The sequence below is a fragment of the Rhinopithecus roxellana genome, chromosome 12 (genome assembly GCF_007565055.1).
Source record: "Rhinopithecus roxellana isolate Shanxi Qingling chromosome 12, ASM756505v1, whole genome shotgun sequence".
Lineage (NCBI taxonomy): Eukaryota > Metazoa > Chordata > Mammalia > Primates > Cercopithecidae > Rhinopithecus > Rhinopithecus roxellana.
In genome coordinates this window covers 5,206,860-5,226,507 of record NC_044560.1, presented here as the reverse complement: position 1 = coordinate 5,226,507, position 19,648 = coordinate 5,206,860, and the positions used below count along the sequence as shown (strand labels likewise).

Sequence of the window (19,648 nt, the reverse complement as noted above, 5' to 3'; positions counted from 1 at the left end):
TTTCCCATCTTCTTTGTGACTCAGTGAAAACCTTTCAACTGTTTGTTGCTTGGGACAGCTGGAGGCCCGTCACCCCAAGGCATACACTCCATGGAGAATTCTCTTTGGGCCCCCTCGCTGTGTTAAATATTTTTGAGCTCGTTACCAACATTTAAAAATCAGCGTTGTCAGGCGCGGTGGCTCATACCCGTAATCCCAGCACTTTGGGAGGCCGAGGTGGGTGGATCACCTGATGTCAGGAGTTTGAGACCAGCCTGGCCAACATAGTGAAACCCCATTTCTACTAAAAAGAAACACAAAAAATTTAGCCAGGCATGGTGGTGCCTGCCTATAATCCCAGCTATTCGGGAGACTGAGGCAAAAGAATCACTTGAACCTGGGAAGCGGAGGTTGCAGTGAGCCAAGATTGTGCCACTGCACTCCAACCTGGGTGACAGAGTGGGACTCCATCTCAAAAATAAAATAAATAGGTGAAGAACCCCAGGACAGTTAGCTGGGCTGCATGAAGGTCATGGTCACCCATCTCTGGAGTGACCTAGGGTAGTCCTGCGCTCTGGGAGGGGAGCCTGTAGGACGTGGTGCCAGCCCCAGATCTCAGCACCTCCCAGCTGCCCCCACAGAAGGGCAGCAGTGGAGAAGCCTGTCCACCCATGGTCAGCACCCGGGGGGCTGCACAGAGCGCAGATCTTGGGGTCTGCCTCTGCCCTCTGGGAGGTTTGGACCCCCCAGGCTGGAGGCCAGCTCTCCATCTGCCCTCAGCCTCCCACCTCCCAGTGGCTGCCTTGGGTGGAGGGGCTTACCGGTGACTGTCCCCCCAGCTGCTATGGCACCGCGCCCAGTATGAGCCACTCTTCCACATGCTCAGTGGCCCCGAGGCCTATGTGTTCACCTGCATCAACCAGACGGCGGAGCAGCAGGAGCTGGAGGATGAGCAACGGCGTCTGTGCGACGTGCAGCCCTTCCTGCCCGTCCTGCGCCTGGTGGCCCGCGAGGGTGACCGCGTGAAGAAGCTCATCAACTCGCAGATCAGCCTCCTCATCGGCAAAGGTAGCCCTGCCGGGTGGGCCGTGTGGCCGGGCTGGCCCTGCCTGCCCTGCCCGCTGACCCAGCCCTCCCCGCCCCGCAGGCCTCCACGAGTTTGACTCCTTGTGTGACCCAGAAGTGAACGACTTTCGTGCCAAGATGTGCCAGTTCTGCGAGGAGGCGGCTGCCCGCCGGCGGCAGCTGAGCTGGGAGGCCTGGTTGCAGTACAGCTTCCCCCTGCAGCTGGAGCCCTCGGCTCGAACCTGGGGGCCTGGCACCCTGCGGCTCCCAAACCGGGCCCTCCTAGTCAACGTCAAGTTTGAGGGCAGCGAGGTGAGCCCGTTCGTAGCCTGCGGCATCCAGGCTGCTCTGTCCATGGGGAGCATTTCCTCCGTGAAACTCCTCAGTCATCCGCAGGCCCCCCTCCCCCAGTGGCATCAGATGGTGTTTGCCAGGTGTCTGTGCATGTGTAGGGCTCAGCTGAACGTCCCCCCAGGCAAGCTCGACGTGGCAGGATGACCAAGTGGTGCGGGGCTTTGGGCATCAGTTCATTCTTTGAACAAATATTTCCCAGTGTCGTCCGTGAACTCCCCAGACCCTGTCCTTGGGGGCAAATAGGCAACCCTGCCCTGTGCCCCAGAACCCCGGGGTGCCTCAAGGGCAGAGGACTCACCTCCCTCCTCCCCACAGGAGAGCTTCACCTTCCAGGTGTCCACCAAGGACGTGCCGCTGGCGCTGATGGCCTGTGCCCTGCGGAAGAAGGCCACAGTGTTCCGGCAGCCGCTGGTGGAGCAGCCGGAAGACTACACGCTGCAGGTGAACGGCAGGCATGAGTACCTGTATGGCAGCTACCCGCTCTGCCAGTTCCAGGTGAGGCCGCTGAGGCCTGCTGCACTCAGGGCTCCCGCCGCCCTGGACGGGTCCTGGGTGGGAGTTGGGGAGCTGACATTTGGGCGCATCTTGAGCCTGCTGAGCCAGGCCTTTAGGTCACCACCAGAGCATCCCCTGGTAGGGCTGGCCCTCTCTGAGAGCACAAGGATGGGCTCTGTCTTCGGGAGGTGGAGGTGGGACAGGAAAGACCAGCAGGAAGTCCTCCCCTCCCCCAAGGCCTGAGACAGGCAGTGGGCAGCTTGGGGGATCCTGGGAATCCTGGTGTCCAGGGAGTGGTTGGGGCCGCCCCACCGGCCGCTCACCCTGCGCCCCGTCTCAGTACATCTGCAGCTGCCTGCACAGTGGGCTGACCCCTCACCTGACCATGGTCCATTCCTCCTCCATCCTCGCCATGCGGGATGAGCAGAGCAACCCTGCTCCTCAGGTCCAGAAACCACGTGCCAAACCGCCTCCCATTCCTGCAAAGAAGGTGAGATGGCGCCTTCCACCTCCCCTCCGAGCCACCCCTTCTTCCCGCCTGGCGTTCAACTCCAGGTGCTACTGGCCATGGGTCCAGGGGCCCTTGGTATGGAGGGTTGGGGCTTTGAGCTGGGGAAGCCAACACAGCTGCCCAGCGTCCTGGGCTGGGAGCCTGTGGGACCGCTGTGGGTGCGGGGCAGCCCCATGCCTGGCTCACCGGCTGCCCTTCTCCTCTGCAGAGCTCAGGGGTGTTGGGCCCCCCCTGGGAAGCCCGCATGGCAGGTTTTCTGGTAAAGGATAGCATTGTGGACAGGCCCAAGCCTGGCCGCAAACCTGTGACCCTCTCACCCGCCCCCGAGTGGTCACGGGCCTCACCATCGGCCAGGGAGACAAGCTGTTCTTTGAGCCGTGTTAACAGCCCTGCCTCCCCGGCCCCCAGCCCTCCTCTGTGTCCCTGTGGTCCCTGGAGCAGCCGTTCTGCATCGAGCTCATCCAGGGCAGCAAAGTGAACGCCGACGAGCGGATGAAGGTGGGGCTCCTGGGATAGGTGGGGGAGACACTGTTTTTTTGCACCAACAAGGTGGCTGTTTCCTGGAGGGGCAGCAGAGGAAGGAGGGGGATCACATGAAAGCCACCTGACCACATTACCCAGCATCCCTGCCTGGGGCGCTGTGAGCGGCTTGAAAACAGGAAGTGGGAAGGGGGGCGGGCCAGTCGGCCCTGGAGGCAATTCGTAGAAACGTGGGCCAAGCAGCGTTCTGGGTATTTGGCTTTGGTGGAGGTTGTGGGGCCAGGTTCAGCCCAGGGATCCGGGACTGCAGAGCTGGGAGAGGGGCCAGGCATGGAAGAGGGGCTGGGTCCAGCTGGGCTGGGGGCTGTGGCGCTCCCTGGAGGCACCAGGACGGTGCCTGCAGCCTGTGAGGGCTGCACCTGCCTCAACCCCTGGGGGCTGAGCCCCCCTCCCTGTTGTCTTCACACTTGCACACGCTCCATCACAACAGCCTGCAGGCATGGGTTTTATTGTCCTATTTGCAGGACAGATACCTGAGTCCTCAGGTTGGCTCTCCTGCCTGGAGTGTGTTTCACTGGGGAAATTGTATAAACAGGGCAGGTCTGGGTTCCTCTGGCAGGAATCGAGGGGGATTGGATCAGAGGGACTTCCAGGGTGGTGTTGTCAGATGGAATTGGAGGGGGCCAGACATCAGGTGGCAGGAAAAGTCCTTCCCCACCCACATGGGCTCCTAGGAATCTGAGAAGTCCGGGGAGCCCTAGGATGTTAGAGCAAGGGTCCCTGGAGTTCCGGATCCCTGATGGGGAAACTGAAGCCTGGAGTGGGGAATGGACATGTCCCGAGGTCCCCAGAGTTGGGGGAGCTGACACAAGGGCACCCGTGCCCAGCCCATGGTATACTCCCTCACCCCAGGGCCACACGTGCCCCTCAGGCCTTCCCTGTGCTGCACCACCTTCCTTCGTGTGGGAAGTAGAGTTCAGACCCACCTGAGGACATGCAAGGGGGAGATTGACACCTCCTTAAGGGGAGGGGAGAGGGGCTAGGCCTCCTCACCCCTCACCCCTCATCCTGGCACCTTCTACAGCTGGTGGTGCAGGCAGGGCTTTTCCACGGCAACGAGATGCTGTGCAAGACGGTGTCCAGCACAGAGGTGAGTGTGTGCTCGGAACCTGTGTGGAAGCAGCGGCTGGAGTTCGACATCAACATCTGCGACCTGCCCCGCATGGCCCGTCTCTGCTTCGCACTGTACGCCGTGATCGAGAAAGCCAAGAAGGCTCGCTCCACCAAGAAGAAGTGCAAGAAGGCGGTGGGTCCCGGGGCCGGCGGGGAGGGGTGCAGGCCCCGGAGAGCCAGCGCAGCCCCTTGCTGGGCCACTCACCACTCTCCTCCCGGCAAGCACACAGCCTGGGGATGGGAGTCCTGGGATTGCTGTGGACCCCAGCCTCCTCGTCCACCCCAGTCTGGCCACCAGCCCTGCTCGAGGGACACTCTGGGCTCCTGGGCTCCTGTGCATGCTGCCTCAGAGTATCTGGCCTGGGCTGTGGTCCTGCAGGAACCTGCAGGTAGTGCCCTGGGATGGAAGGATAAGCACAGTGTCATCCCTGGAGCAGAAAAGCCTGACTTAGTGGCTAGCCTGGAGGCGCAGTGGCTGGGTGCTGAGTCATGGTCCCAGGATGTGGCTCCCCTTGGGGCTGATTCACTCCGAGCTGAGCTGGGTTGGGCTGGCCTCCGGGCTGTGCCTTCTGTTTGGGGATTTCTCAAAAAGCCAGGAGGGCTGGGCGTGGTGTCTCATGCTTGTAATCCCAGCACTCTGGGAGGCCAAGGCGGGCGGCTCACAAGGTCAGGAGTTTGAGACCAGCCTGGCCAATATGGTGAAACCCCGTCTCTACTAAAAATGCAAAAAAAATTAGCCAGGCGTGGTGGTGCATGCCTGTAATCTCAGCTACTTGGAAGGCTGAGGCAGGAGAATTGCTTGAACCCAGGAGGCGGACGTTGCAGTGAGCCGAGATCACGCCACTACACTCCAGCCTGGGCGACAGAGCAAGACTCCGTCTCAAAAAAAAAAAAAAATGCCTGAGTAGGGGTGAGAGTGGGAACAGGAGAGGGCAGCAGATGTCGGCTGGCTTCACCTCTGGAGCCCTGAGAGGAAAGAGGAAAAAGCGCCTCCTCTCCTTCCCCACGCAGGGCCTCCCAGGGGTCTGGTGGGGAGACCTTAGCTGGGCTCTGGGTCTTCTCGGGTGGGGTGCCGGGGGGAGGGCAGCAAAGTTGGGTCTGGAGGCCCCGGAGTGGCTGTCCTCACCTGCCCTGTCCTCCTCACCTGCCCTGTCCTCCTGCAGGACTGCCCCATTGCCTGGGCCAACCTCATGCTGTTTGACTACAAGGACCAGCTTAAGACTGGGGAACGCTGTCTCTACATGTGGCCCTCCGTCCCAGGTCGGCCCAGGCCCGGGAGGGAGAGGCGTTGGGAATGTGAGGGTCCCAGAGATGCTGGTCTCCCCTCTACAACTTCCTCTGCCCCTGTGTTCAGATGAGAAGGGCGAGCTGCTGAACCCCACAGGCACTGTGCATAGTAACCCCAACACGGATAGCGCCGCCGCCCTGCTCATCTGCCTGCCTGAGGTGGCCCCGCACCCCGTGTACTATCCCACCCTGGAGAAGGTCAGTGGGGGCCCCGCCACGTGAGGCTGAGGGGCTGACGAGGAGTTCTCCTGGCCCTGCTCCTGGAGCTCTTCAGAGAGTGCTCCCTGGCCATGTTGGGGCTGGGCTACCAGGCATATCTGGGGTCTTCCCAGGGGCCATTTTGCCTGCAGGGACGCTGTGCAGTCTGATGACATTTTCGGTTGTCACAGCTGCTGGGAGGGATGCTCTTGGCATCTCGTGGGTGGAGGCCAGAGCTGCTGTGGATGTGCCTCCATGCACAGGACAGCGCCCCCTCAAGGATGATCGGGGTGGTGACCCCCTGCCTGGGGGTCGTGCCTGGGCTGGTCCAGGCCCCGGGGGACGCTGAGTGCAACTGTTTGTTGCAGATCTTGGAGCTGGGGCGGCACAGTGAGTGTGTACATGTCACCGAGGAGGAGGTGAGTGAGGTGGGGGTGTGGGGTGGGGGCACGGAGCCGGCATGGAGCCAGAGCCCTCACCCCTGCCCATACCCCTCAGCAGCTGCAGCTGCGGGAAATCCTGGAGCGGCGGGGGTCTGGGGAGCTCTATGAGCATGAGAAGGACCTGGTGTGGAAGCTGCGGCACGAAGTCCAGGAGCACTTCCCAGAGGCACTAGCCCGGCTGCTGCTGGTCACCAAGTGGAACAAGCACGAGGATGTGGCCCAGGTGGGTGGGGAGGGGCACCTGAGGGTGGAGCTGGGGGCAGACCACAGCATCTGGCTACCCACCACCCTGACCCTGGCCAACCCTCACCCTGACCCCGGCCAACCCTCACCCTGACCCCGGCCAACCCTCACCCTGACCCCGGCCAACCCACACCCTGACCCCGGCCAACCCTCACCCTGACCCCGGCCAACCCTCACCCTGACCCCGGCCAACCCTCACCCTGACCCCGGCCAACCCACACCCTGATCCCGGCCAACCCTCACCCTGACCCCGACCACCTCCACCCTGACCCCGGCCACCTCCACCCTGACCTTGGCCTCTGCTCCCCGCAGATGCTCTACCTGCTGTGCTCCTGGCCGGAACTGCCTGTCCTGAGCGCCCTGGAGCTGCTGGACTTCAGCTTCCCTGATTGCCATGTAGGCTCCTTCGCCATCAAGTCGCTGCGGAAACTGACGTGAGTCCCAGCTGGGCACTCCCCACTTCTCCAGAGGGCAGCTGTGTCCTGGCTGCCAGGACGTGGGCTCTGGGTGGGGCCTGAACCTTCCCGTGGGCTTGCTCCCTCCTGCCTGGCCTCCCTCTGGCTGCCGAGGGAGCTCCCTCCTGTCCTGAGTCAGGGAGCTCCAGGCCCCAGCGCCTTCCTTCCCTGCAGGGATGATGAGCTGTTCCAGTACTTGCTGCAGCTGGTGCAGGTGCTAAAGTACGAGTCCTACCTGGACTGCGAGCTGACCAAATTCCTGCTGGACCGGGCCCTGGCCAACCGCAAGATCGGCCACTTCCTTTTCTGGCACCTCCGGTAGCGGGACTCGCCCCAGCCGTTCTGTGGGAATCCCAGCCCCTGAGTCACCCCGGAAGGCCATGGGGGACGTTTCCAGCAGGCCTGGATGTCCTGGCCTCGCTAGGTCCTGCTGGGTGGGAAGGGCTGCGTGGTCCTGCCTGGTGAGGCTCAGCCCTCCCTCCCCCTTCCAGCTCCGAGATGCACGTGCCGTCAGTGGCCCTGCGCTTCGGCCTCATCTTGGAGGCCTACTGCAGGGGCAGCACCCACCACATGAAGGTGCTGATGAAGCAGGTGAGGCTCAGGGCCCTGGGGATGGGCAGGGGGCGGCCCTGAGCCTCTGAGAATCCCCAGGGCCGGGTGGAGGCTGGGACCTGCCCACTGCCACTCTCCCATCTGCCCACCAGGGGGAAGCACTGAGCAAACTGAAGGCACTGAACGACTTCGTCAAGCTGAGCTCTCAGAAGACCCCCAAGCCCCAGACGAAGGAGCTGATGCACTTGTGCATGCGGCAGGAGGCCTACCTAGAGGCCCTCTCCCACCTGCAGTCCCCACTCGACCCCAGCACCCTGCTGGCTGAAGTCTGGTGAGCCCAAGCCCCACCATGAGGGCTCCTCCCACCTCTGGGAGGCCGGCGAAGGAGCCCCCTCTGACTGCTCGCTCTCTGTCCTGGCAGTGTGGAGCAGTGCACCTTCATGGACTCCAAGATGAAGCCCCTGTGGATCATGTACAGCAACGAGGAGGCAGGCAGCGGTGGCAGCGTGGGCATCATCTTTAAGAACGGGGATGGTGAGGGCCTGGCCTCCCCACACCCCACCTGTGCTGCCCTGGGGGGTCCTGGGGTGCTCCTAGAGTGGGGTGGAGAAGACGGAATCCTGGGACTTAGGAGCTTGGGTGTGGCTGGAAGCAGAGAACCTACCAGAAACTCATACTTCTCCTCCCACTGGCTGGTGGCACAGACCTCCGGCAGGACATGCTGACCCTGCAGATGATCCAGCTCATGGACGTCCTGTGGAAGCAGGAGGGGCTGGACCTGAGGTGAGAGCCCCCACCCCGTTGTCCCTTGGTGTCTGTGCCTAGCCTGGGAGTCTGTGCCTCTGGAAGGGTCCTTGTCGAAGGCAGCATGACCATCTTAGCTGGGGAAAGGGCTGTCCCAGGAAGAGCTGGGAGCAGTTTAACTCTAGGACAGGAGGCAGTGGGCAGCAGTATGCATGAAGGCCACTCCTGGGGCTTCGCGTGTACCCTGCTCTGTTGCTTTAGTTGCCTGGGTACCCCTGGCTCCCTTAGCGCATCTTGGGAAGCAGTAGCATCTTCTCCCAAGGCCTCTGGCCGGTTCGATTCCAAGCACACGTGAGCTTAGCCATGGTGCTTTCTGCACCTCAGGTGCTGGTGCTGGCATCTCCAAGGAGCCAGCATCGCTCCCCTCCTTTTTTAGCAATGTGGGCAACAGCATCTTCTGTGGCTTTTGGGGGCACCATGAGTTTCTGGGGCTCAGGTGGCCTCAGGGACAGCCCTTGACCATGCCATTTGCCCGTCCCTCTTCCCACTTGCCTAGGATGACCCCCTACGGCTGCCTCCCCACCGGGGACCGCACAGGCCTCATTGAGGTGGTACTCCGCTCAGACACCATTGCCAACATCCAACTCAACAAGAGCAACATGGCAGCCACAGCCGCCTTCAACAAGGATGCCCTGCTCAACTGGCTGAAGTCCAAGAACCCGGGGTGGGTTTCAGGCCCAGCAAGGAGACTCCACACCTCCTTTCTAAGAGGTGTGGAGTGGGAGGCCTAGCCTGTCAGAGCAAAGGAGCAGAGAGGGGCCTCAGACCATCTCTGTGGCTATTTGGCTGAGTTGAGGACCAGCCTGTGTCTGGGTTAGGGTGAGGCAGGTCTCTGTTCCCCAAGTATCAGTCTCTTGCTATGCAACACCATCCAAAGTGCAGGGCCTTAAAAAACAGCCATTTGGCCGGGCACAGTGGCTCAAGCCTGTAATCCCAGCACTTTGGGAGGCTGAGACGGGCAGATCACAAGGTCAGGAGATCGAGACCCTCCTGGCTAACCCGGTGAAACCCCGTCTCTACTAAAAAATACAAAAAACTAGCCGGGCAAGGTGGCGGGTGCCTATAGTCCCAGCTACTCGGGAGGCTGAGGCAGGAGAATGGCGTGAACCCGGGAGGCGGAGCTTGCAGTGAGCTGAGATCCAGCCACTGCACTCCAGTTTGGGCGACAGAGAGAGACTCCGTCTCAAAAAAAAAAAAAAAAAAAAAAAAAAAGCCATTTAAGATTGGCTCACAAATCTGCAGCTTAGGGCTGGGCTCAGCCAGGTGGCCCTTCTGCTGGTTCTGCATAATCACTCGTGCAGCTGTTCTCATCTGGTGCCTTAACTGGGCCAGCAGGGTCTGAGATAACGCGTCTCATTCCTGGGGCCTTGGTGCCAGCTGTCTGTGATGCCTCTCTGCATGTGGCCTCCTCATTTAGCAGCCTCACGTTCCCTCCATGGCTCTGTATTGAGGGTGTGGGGTTCAAGATCTGCAGGTGTCTTCAGGCCTTGGCTCTGGAGTAGCATCTGCAAGTGATGTCCGGTGTTGTGTTCTCCATGTTCTGTTGGTCAAAGCAAGTCACAGGGCCAGATTCAAGGGGAGAGGGAGTAATAACCCACTTCTTGGTAGGAGGAGCTGCAAAATGGTGTGACCATGGTTTTCAATCTTCCCCACCCAGGGAGGCCCTGGATCGAGCCATTGAGGAGTTCACCCTCTCCTGTGCTGGCTACTGTGTGGCCACATACGTGCTGGGCATCGGCGATCGGCACAGTGACAACATCATGATCCGAGAGAGTGGGCAGGTATAGGGGGTGGTGCTGGCAGCTGCTGCGGGGACCCGGCAGCTGCTGCAGGGACCCCAGCCTGCTGGCCCTTCTGCCTGGCACACAGCTCTGTGAGGGGTCCCCCAGCCCTGCTGGCTTCTGTCTCCCCTGGATTCTCTCCTCTCTGACACCTTCTCAATCCTCCCCCTCCTCTCCTCTCCCCTCAGTTGTTCCACATTGATTTTGGCCACTTTCTGGGGAATTTCAAGACCAAGTTTGGAATCAACCGCGAGCGTGTCCCATTCATCCTCACCTATGACTTTGTCCATGTGATTCAGCAGGGGAAGACTAATAATAGTGAGAAATTTGAAAGGTGAGAGTGCCTGAGCCCCACCAGATGCCCCTCAGTGTGGGGCCCCAGGGAACAGGGCAGAGGTTCCCAGGCAGGGTGCAGGATGGGGCTCAGCTCTCAGCCCCAAACTTGGCCCCTCACCCCAGCTGGTGATGGGTTTGGAACATGCCCCTGCTCCGCCCTGCAGTGCCCCTTTTGGGCAATGTGGGCAGGTTTGTGGGTCGTATAGCAGGAGGCTGGCTGGGGCATGGGGGTCAGTTAGAAGAACTGGGGGCCTTGTGTCCACCCATTTCCAGGGCAAGGGCAGGTGCCTTCAGGGAAGGGGCTGGTTGAATGCAGAGCGGCCCTCTGGCCTGTGGCTGGGAGGTCCCAGAGCCTCACCTCCTGTGCCCCTCACCTGCAGGTTCCGGGGCTACTGTGAAAGGGCCTACACCATCCTGCGGCGCCACGGGCTTCTCTTCCTCCACCTCTTTGCCCTGATGCGGGCGGCAGGCCTGCCTGAGCTCAGCTGCTCCAAAGACATCCAGTACCTCAAGGTATGTGCCGGGCAGGAGTCTTCTATCGCCAATGGCCTTCCAAGGCCTGCCCCCGAGCAATTTGACCTAGGAGGGCCCTGAGTGCAGCAGGCCCCAAAGGGCACTGAGCTCTGTGTGCCTTATGCCATCCCAGGACCCAGCAGTAGGGTTGGTGGGCGGTGGAGGGGAAAGTGGCTGGAGCAGAGTTGAGCCACCTGGGCATGGTTCCACCTAGTGGCAGATGTGTAGCGACCTCTCCGGGTTGGGCCATTGTGCTCAGGGGCTGCGGGGCTTTCAGGTATCCACTGGGCCACATGAGATCTGGCTCCCTCTGCCTTCTAAAAGGTACTTTTCGGCCGGGCGCAGTGGCTCACGCCTGTAATCCCAGCACTTTGGGAGGCCAAGGTGGGCGGATCACCTGAGGTCAGGAGTTCGAGACCAGCCTGACCAACATGGAGAAACCCCGTCTCTACTAAAAATACAAAATTAGCCGGGCATGATGGTGCACACCTGTAATCCTAGCACTTTGGGAGGCCGAGGCAGGTGGATCATGAGGTCAGGAGTTCGAGACCAGCCTGACCAACATGGTGAAACCCTGTCTCTACTAAAAATAGAAAAGTTAGCCAGGTGTGGTAGCAGGCACCTCTAATCCCAGCTACTCAGGAGGCTGAGGCAGAAGAATCACTTGAACCTGGGAGGCAGAGGTTGCAGTGAGCCGAGATCGTGCCACTGCACTCCAGCCTGGGCGACAGAGTAAGACTGTCTCAAAAAAAAAATATATATATATATATATATATATATTTTTTTTTTCTCTGGGGCGGTGAGGCTGCTGGGGCCACACATGCTTGCCAGGACCTTCCCTCTGGTGTCCAATCCCTGCAGAAGGAAGCTGCTCCCACGCTCCTCCCAGAGCCACTTCTCCAGTGGGGGAGGCGAGGTCACCTGGGAACTAGGGGCTCTGGGGCCAAGACGTCTTTGGTACCTTCATTTGAGGGTGGCATCGGAATACAGAGCTTTTCCTGAGATGCCGGGGGCTCTCTGCTAACCCCTTCATGCAGTGACTCTGCAGTCCCCAGAGAGGGCCGCACCCCAGAGCAAGGTCCGGGTCCCCTTAACGCGGACCCCGCTGTGATTTGTTTGCAGGACTCCCTGGCACTGGGGAAAACAGAGGAGGAGGCGCTGAAGCACTTCCGAGTGAAGTTTAATGAAGCCCTCCGTGAGAGCTGGAAAACCAAAGTGAACTGGCTGGCCCACAACGTGTCCAAGGACAACAGGCAGTAGCGGCTCCTCCCAGCCCTGGGCCCGAGAGGAGGCAGCCGCGGGCCGTGGGGACCAGGCACGTTGGTTGTCCTAAAGGGGCTGAAGAGCCTGAACTGCAAAAAGAACCTACACAGCTGCCTTTTGTTTACACTGGTTATTTATTTATGACTTGAAATGTCTAAGGAGCTAAACAGCCATAAACGGAAATGCCTCCTTTGTGCAGCGGCGGTGCTGGGCCCCTCGAGGCTGCACCTGGCTCTCGGCTGAGGACTGTCACCCCAAGTCTTCCAGCTGGTGGATCTGGGCCCAGCAAAGACTGTTCTCCTCCCGGGGTAACCTTCTTCCCAGGCCTCCCGCCAGACTGCCTGGGTCCTGGCGCCTGGCAGTCACCTGGTGCCTACTGTCCGACAGGACGCCTTGATCCTTGTGCAACCCACCCTGTGTGTCCTCCCTAGACTGAGTTCTGGCAGCTCCCCAAGGTGCCCTGGGTACCCTCTAGATTCAGGGATGTTTGCGCTCCACTTTTCAAGTGGGTCTTGGGTACGAGAACTCCCTCACCTCTCTCTGCTATAAAGTGATTTTGTTTGCAGGTAAGAAAATAACAGATGACTCACCACACCTCTACGACTGGGCAGACCAGGCCCAGCCCCATAAAGGAGAATCTACGCTGGTCCTCAGGGCGTGTTAAAGAGATCTGGGCCTCATGTAGCTCACCCTGGTCACACACGAAGGCAAAGGCGGGTCAGAGGCGAATACTCTGCCATTATCTCAATTTTTTTTTTTTTGAGATGGGGTCTCAGTTGCCCAGGCTGGAGCACAGTGGTGCAATCTTGGCTCACTGTAACCTCCACCTCCCGGGTTCTGAGCCTCCCAGGTACTCAGCCTCCTGAGTAGCTGGTGTTACAGGCGTGCACCACCATAGCCAGCTAATTTTTGTATTTTTAGTAGAGACGTGTTCAACTTGTTGGCCAGGCTGGTCTCGAACTCCTGACCTCCAGGTGATCCACCCACCTCAGCCTCCCAAAGTGCTGGCATTACAGGAATGACACCGTGCCCGGCCCACTCTGCCATTAAGCCACCTCTGAAAGCAGGTTTTAACAAAAGGATGAGGCCAGATCTCTTTTGGGAACCTGCTGTGAGAGTGCTCAGGTAGCAGGAGTGTGAGAGCGAGGACACATGCTGGGATCTTTCTGACTGTTTAGTTTGAAATGGTGCAGGCTTAGTCTTAAGCCTCCAAAGGCCTGGATTTGAACAGCTTTAGAAATGCAGTTTCCAGGGCTTCTCCCAGCCTTCAGAAGCCAACTCTGCAGATGGGGCTAGGACTGTGGGCTTTTAGCAGCCCCCAGGTGATCCTAACGTATCAACCGTGGACTCAGGACCTACCCGGTGATGCCGTTGATTTCTCAAAGGTCTTCCAAAACTCGACAGAGCCAGAAGTAGCCGCCTGCTCAGCGGCTCAGGTGCCAGCTCTGTTCTGATCCACCAGGGGTCCGTCAGCAGCCAGTGCTACCCGCGGGGCACCTCCCTGGCCACACGCCTGTTCCTAGCAAGTGCTGAAACTCACCAGACTGTCTGCCTTTTTGAAATGGGGAAAGCCGTGCGTGCGTGTGTTATTTATTTAAGTGCGCCTGTGTGCGCGGGCGTGGGAGCACACTTTGCACAGCCACAGCGTTTCTGGTTTGGATGTACAGTCTTGTGTGCCTGGCGAGAAGAATATTTTCTATTTTTTTAAGTCATTTCATGTTTCTGTCTGGGGAAGGCAAGTTGTATCACTGATGTGGGTTGAGACCAGCACTCTGTGAAACCTTGAAATGAGAAGTAAATGCAGATGAAAAGAAAGAAAAAGCCTTTTTATATTCTTACGTTCTCGGCTCAAAAAGAAACAAGGGAGTGCAGGTTTAAAACCAAAACAGGAGAGAAGACAAACCCCGCTCCGGCTGGAGTTAGAACCAGAACTTTATTGTAGCAGATACACTTTCTGACCTGTCAATCATCAATATACACATCTGCGAAGGGAAACCGCGCAGTGACAGCATAAGGACATACCCTGGGTGTGAGTGTCTGTCCGCTGTCTAAATGGAGCAGCTACAGGGACAGGACATAGAGGATGGCCACACACAGCACAGCCACCAGTGTCCTCAGAACCAGCAGTCAGGGTCACAGAACAGTATTCAGAATGATTGCCCACCCGTTTTAGAAATCTAAAAGTTTACATGTAACTAAGAGCAAAGTGCTATGTGGGTTTTAGACCATGACTCTTTTCTCTCCTTTTGCCCTACCACCGAGCACAGCAGCAGGGCTCCTGGGGGAGAGGGATTTCAACCCCCCTGATGGCAGGAGGCATCCCACGGGGGCGGGGGCTCTGGGGAGGAGACAGGAGAGAACAGGCTGTTTTGGAAAATTCCAGCACTTTGCCTTCAGGCCATGGGTCTCTGCTGGACGTTCTGAGTATGGATCACTCAGGCCTCCTGCCTTCTCCGAAGGGAGTGGTCAGCCGGTCTGCAGGACACCTGTCAGTGTCTCCTTTTACCAGCAGGGGAAATGCACATCTAAGCATAAACCACAAGGCTGCACACGGTGAGACCAGGCCACTGCGCAGGGAGCTGCTGTCGGAGGAGTGTGGAAAAGGGGCCAGGAACCCCGCACCCCCGGACCCCACGCCAAATTAGGAACAGGTCGAATCCCAAAGGTGAAGCCCGGCTACTTGTAGCTGCCAAAGGGCGGCCCTGGTCCAGTCTCTTGAGCAGCACAGCTAAAGGCCTGTGACCCTGACTCCCGGCCACACTCAGACCTGAGCAGGGGCTGGGACGGGGCTGGGATGGGGCTGGGCCTCTCCCTTCGGGGTCGGGGGAGGGAGGGCCCGGTGGGAAGAGCCCGTGCTCAGAGCTCTGAACTTGACTTTACATTCCAGTCCCGGGTTACACTAGCACAAAGGACACAAGGAATCCGATTTATTTACAAAATATTAAAAAGTCAGTTAATCATCTACACAGTACCCCCCATCCTGCCATTATTTATACATGCACTAGTTTGGAAAAAATAAAAACTTTTTTTAAAAAAAGAAAAAAATGATTACCAGGTGGGAGTGAGCATGTTTTACCCTTTGTCAACGAGTCCAGCTGGCATGGCTTTTCTGGAGTGCAAGGGGCCAGCGTCCTCTCCCCGGGGCGGGGGAGACTCCAGACACAAATGCAGGGCCTGAGGCGCTGCGAGGCCCCTGTGCGAGCCGGATGGCGGCCAGAGAGGACGTGTCGGCTCCTCGTGGGACTGAAGAGAGCGACCAGGCAGAGGGCAGGCGGGAGCCTAGGGTCCTACACACCAAGCACGGCGACGATCGTGGCGGGGAGGGGTCTGCACACCTACTGGCTGAAATAACTTTGTACATCGTGGACCCTTGGGACTGGGAGAACAGATGGCAGCAGAGTCTTTGGAAGCAGAAACCAAAGTGGCCGGGTGCGCAGGTCAGTAGCTGAGGGTGGAGTCATCCCATTCCAGCTGCTGCTGCCGGGTCGCATTCTGGGGGTCGCCCTGCTCCCCCTCCTCCTCCTCGCTGCTCTCCGACTCTGCACTGGTGATGTCATCTTCTTCCTCGCCATCCTCACTCTCCTCTTCCTCCTCCTCCTCCTCCTCCTCCTCACTGCTATGCTGGTCCTCGTAGGTCTGGCAAGGAGAGGTCACAGCCACATGAGTCCGGCCCTGCCCACAGCCCCGTCACCTAGCATTCTCCTCTCCACAGCCACAGAGGAAGGAGAACTTGCCCCAGCGTCTCCCTCCCCAGCGACAGAGTAGCCAGAAGTGAAGGGAAGGCCAGGCGCGGTGGCTCACGCCTGTAATCCCCGCACTTTGGGAGGCCGAGGTGGGCGGATCACGAGGTCAGGAGATTGAGACCATCCTGGCTAACACGTGAAACCCCGTCTCTACTAAAAGTACAAAAAATTAGCCGGGCATAGTGGCGGGCGCCTGTAGTCCCAGCTACTTGGGAGGCTGAGGCAGGAGAATGGCGTGAACCTGGGAGGTGGAGCTTTCAGTGAGCCAAGATGGTGCCACTGCACTCCAGCCTGGGCGACAGAGCGAGACTCCGTCTCAACAACAACAAAAAAGAAGAGAAAACAAAGCTCCAGTCAGTACCCATGGAGTCACCCACATACAAAGCAGCTAGGGATAGCACCTCGGCTACCCCACCAGAGAACTCTCTCAGGAGTCCCATGGCCCAAGAGCGCCCAGCCCTGGCACGGCTCATCTCCACACTTAGTAGGCAGCACGGCCTTGAATAAGGCCTCTCTGAGCCTCGGTTTACCCATGAAGACACCTAAGCCCCAGGCTTGCTGAGCAGATGACGCGATGGAAAGCGTGTGAACCCGAAGGAGCCGCGCCATACTGACTTCTCGGAGGCCCTGGCCTGTACTGCCTTTCAGTCTTGGAGGTCGCCTGCCCACTCCTACCTCCATGGGGTTGACGGTGATGGTCAAGGCGGAGTCGTCCCAGTCCATCTCGTTCTCCTTCCCGGTGTCCTGATCCCGCATGGTCCGCTGATGTGCGGCACGGATCCGAAACACCCCCAGGATGATCATGAACACCAGGAAGCTGACGCACACCACAATCACAACGGTCGCAGTGCTGGGGACGACTGTGGGAGAATGAGGGGGCGGGGCGTGAGTGAGGTCACTCAGCCCAGAGGGCCACCATGCCCTTGACCTCCTCGGCTGTGCCCGGTCAAAACGGTCTGGACAGCATGCTTCATCTGAACCCAGAGGCCAGGAGGAAATACCAGGAAAAGCTCAGCATGGGCCTCGAATCTGGCTCGGCCACATCCTGCTCGATGGCTGCGGGTGACGTCATCTGCCCTCTTTGAGGACTTTCGTTTTCTTGTGTGTGACGGGGAATAATGGGGACAGGGACTGACCGGCAGTCATGCTGAGCAGGAGGCTGTGCCCACGGTGGGGTGGGGGCAGGGCGAACGGCATGGAGCATCTCCGCTCGGTCTCCCTCCCCTTGTCCTACCTGCAAATGGGTGGGGGTTGGCCAGGTTGTGGCCTGACAGGTCAACGAAGGAGCGGTGTTCCGGGTGCACGAACTGTGGCTGGGCAGCCATGTGGTTGGCGTGTTCCACGGGGTTGGCCGTGTGGATTACATTCACCTACAGCACAGAAAGAGAAAGGAACGCTGGAGACATCCTGAGCCTGTCCAAGAGGTGACAGTGGAGTCCCGCAGCTGGCATGACCAGTGCCACTCTGAGTGGCTCCTGGACTGCAGCTGGGGGCAAATGGAGCTATGGGAAAAAGACAGAGAAAAAAAAATCAGGAGTAAGCAGTTAAAAAACAAAAACAAAAAAAGAAAAATAAAAACCAACCAAACAAAAGAGAGTAATAAGCACTTAGAAACTGCTGTAACAATCCAGTGTTGTCAGGCGTTCCAGAAATGTATCACTTTTCTAATTATTATTATTTGTTAAGACTGGGTCTTGCTGTGCTGCCCAGGCTGGAGCACAGCAGCTGTTCACAGACATGATCACGACTCACTGCAGCCTGGAACTTCTGTGCTCAAGTAATCCTCCCCCATCAGCCTCTCAGGTAGCTGGGACTACAGACAAGCACCACGCACCTGGCTGCAATCCATTTTTATTGCATTTTATAAAAGATTATGCTCAAAACAAGAGCAGAAAAACAAGCCGATGGCCCCTCCCCATGGGTTGTTTCGGAAGCACTGGCGTAGACCTTTTTTCCTCAAACCACAGTCGTGTGAAAGACAGCGCCAATCACTACCATTGATTTCCTTTCAAATCTGTTCCCCTTTGGCTCAAACAAAACAGGCATCGGTTCTGCAGCACCGAATGTAGCATTCTGCTCTTGAGTGCATGGTGAGATGTTCCACTGCTAAGAGTAACTTTGGGTCAATTTTCTCCAGGCCACAGAGGGCCTGAGCGAGGAAGCAGCTGCTGGATAGGTCTGTAGACGACCTCAGAGCAGGATGAGCTGCCCTCTAGTCAGTGTGGCCTGTGAGTCACCATCACCAGCCTCAGCAGTACTGGTCCTGCCCGTGCGGGTCCCTGCGTGAGCCCCTCTCAACCTGAGCCGAAGACTCAACTTCATTCACAGAAGGGCCAGTGACTGGGCACAGATGCAAAGAACGTTTGGTTCCCTGGGTGCTGCTCTTTCGATAACAGCGTCCTTGGCTGGCCACAGTGGCTCATGCCTGTAATCCTAGCACTTTGGGAGGCCAAGGCAGGTGGAATGCTTGAGCCCAGTGGGGACAAGACCAGCCTGGGCAACATAGTGAGAACTCATCTCAATCAATCAATCAATCAATCAATCAATCAAACAGCATCCTCCTGTTTCTCTCATGGGAAATCTCAAGAAGCCCCAGAGGCATTAACTGCCACTTGCTCTTTGTCACCTCCCTCCAAGGTTCCTTTGGCTACAACTCAGGCTGAGGCACGGGGGAAAGGGGAGCAGCCCCCACCCCAGCCCACCCCAAACATAACCTGTCACTCCAACAAGCCCAGGTGTAACCTGCAGCAGGCCCCAGGCTGGAAAGGCAACCCCCTAGCATGAGCCTGTACAGCTGCCACCATGAATGCTCTAAGGGTCGGCATTTGCGCACATCAGGCCTGCGAATCAGAGCACTCACTCACTGCTGCTACTGGCCCTGCTCTGTGGGAGCCCTGTACTCACCTCCACCTTAAATTCGTTGCTGATGTAGCGGCCATTCAGCTCCGAGCAGATGAGCTTAAACTTCCGGTCAAGCAAAGACCTGGCGTGCCAGTTCCGATAGCGCAGGAGGTGCAAAACCTCCTCGTAGCTGGCCATGGTGTCCACACCTGCAGGGGTGGAAAGGGAGAAGACTGCTAGGCGGCTTAGGGCAGGAGCATGGGCAGGGCTGCAGCCGTCAGCACAAGCAGGCTCAATCAGACACCGGGTTAGCTAGGCCAAGGGGTCACACAAGTTGGCTTTCCAGCCATGGGAATAAATGCAGTGTGCACAGGGGCATTCTTCCCTCTGCGGGGGATATGCCATCCCACGCCTCAACCCTCCCCCTTCAGAGAGTAGTGGCTACCCATCCGATTCCTGTCCAGGAGACAGGAGTGTGCATGCAGCCAACAATGATCCCAGTGAACGTGCTCCTTCCCCATCTCCCTCTAAGATAACTCAACATTCTCAGATGGCAGGCGGCAGCCAGCCAAGAGCTCTCAAGGTCCCCTGTTGCGGCCTGGCTCACCAGCACGGCTGGGACGCTCCCCTTACCTGTGAAGGTCATGCCCAGCTCAGAGCTGCTCACTTCGATGCCCTTCTGCTGCAGGCGGGCCATGTCCACTTCTAGGCTTTCCTGCTCGTGATTCAGCTCCTCTCCCTCCACCATGACCTCACAGGTATCCAGGTCGTGCACTACCTCCTCAGACACCAGTGATTCTTGAACTGCAAAAGAGGCCCAACCAGAAATACAGTAGGGGCAGTGGGGCCCAGCGTGGCGGGACACACTCGATGCCCTGCCAGCTCACCCCAAACCTACATGGCTTTTGTAAGGACCAATGACGGAAGCCTGAGTTGCTTTCAAGAAATGGCCAGATGCGGTGGCTCATGACTGTAATCCCAGCACTTTGGGAGGCCGAGGTGGGTGGATCACCTGAGGTTAGGAGTTCGAGACCAGCACGGCCAACAGGGTGAAACCCCATCTCTACTAAAAATACAAAAATTAACCAGGCGTCTTGGTGGGTCCCTGTAATCCCAGCTACTTGGGAGGCTG

General features: G+C 58.5%; 2 protein-coding genes across 11 annotated transcripts in view; one reads left to right on the top strand and one right to left on the bottom strand.

Moving 5' to 3' along the window:
• The window catches only part of PIK3CD (phosphatidylinositol-4,5-bisphosphate 3-kinase catalytic subunit delta), a 97,815-nt gene extending 82,867 nt beyond the window's left edge, over positions 1-14,948 (top strand). For 3 of the 8 annotated variants that reach the window (XM_030942446.1, XM_030942445.1, XM_030942447.1), the window contains 21 exons: positions 819-1,047; positions 1,127-1,356; positions 1,714-1,893; positions 2,234-2,383; positions 2,813-2,902; positions 3,969-4,190; positions 5,221-5,317; positions 5,412-5,542; positions 5,911-5,961; positions 6,041-6,208; positions 6,541-6,662; positions 6,858-7,001; positions 7,175-7,274; positions 7,388-7,566; positions 7,657-7,769; positions 7,940-8,018; positions 8,536-8,703; positions 9,697-9,820; positions 10,009-10,154; positions 10,537-10,669; positions 11,792-13,744. In XM_030942446.1, coding sequence (XP_030798306.1) covers positions 819-1,047; positions 1,127-1,356; positions 1,714-1,893; positions 2,234-2,383; positions 2,813-2,902; positions 3,969-4,190; positions 5,221-5,317; positions 5,412-5,542; positions 5,911-5,961; positions 6,041-6,208; positions 6,541-6,662; positions 6,858-7,001; positions 7,175-7,274; positions 7,388-7,566; positions 7,657-7,769; positions 7,940-8,018; positions 8,536-8,703; positions 9,697-9,820; positions 10,009-10,154; positions 10,537-10,669; positions 11,792-11,929 — 2,994 coding nt within the window. In that variant the 3' untranslated portion in view covers positions 11,930-13,744. Of the gene's footprint in view, positions 1-818; positions 1,048-1,126; positions 1,357-1,713; positions 1,894-2,233; positions 2,384-2,812; positions 2,903-3,968; positions 4,191-5,220; positions 5,318-5,411; positions 5,543-5,910; positions 5,962-6,040; positions 6,209-6,540; positions 6,663-6,857; positions 7,002-7,174; positions 7,275-7,387; positions 7,567-7,656; positions 7,770-7,939; positions 8,019-8,535; positions 8,704-9,696; positions 9,821-10,008; positions 10,155-10,536; positions 10,670-11,791 lie in introns of all 8 variants that reach the window. The other 5 variants (XM_030942449.1, XM_030942448.1, XM_030942451.1 and 2 more) reach the window with 4 other exon arrangements.
• Positions 13,850-19,648, bottom strand: part of CLSTN1 (calsyntenin 1) — a 96,750-nt gene continuing 90,951 nt past the window's right edge. For all 3 annotated transcript variants that reach the window (XM_030942452.1, XM_030942454.1, XM_030942453.1), the window contains 5 exons: positions 19,150-19,320; positions 18,580-18,725; positions 16,910-17,045; positions 16,351-16,535; positions 13,850-15,568 (listed from right to left, as the gene is read on the bottom strand). In XM_030942452.1, coding sequence (XP_030798312.1) covers positions 15,371-15,568; positions 16,351-16,535; positions 16,910-17,045; positions 18,580-18,725; positions 19,150-19,320 — 836 coding nt within the window. In that variant the 3' untranslated portion in view covers positions 13,850-15,370. The remainder of the gene's footprint in view (positions 15,569-16,350; positions 16,536-16,909; positions 17,046-18,579; positions 18,726-19,149; positions 19,321-19,648) is intronic.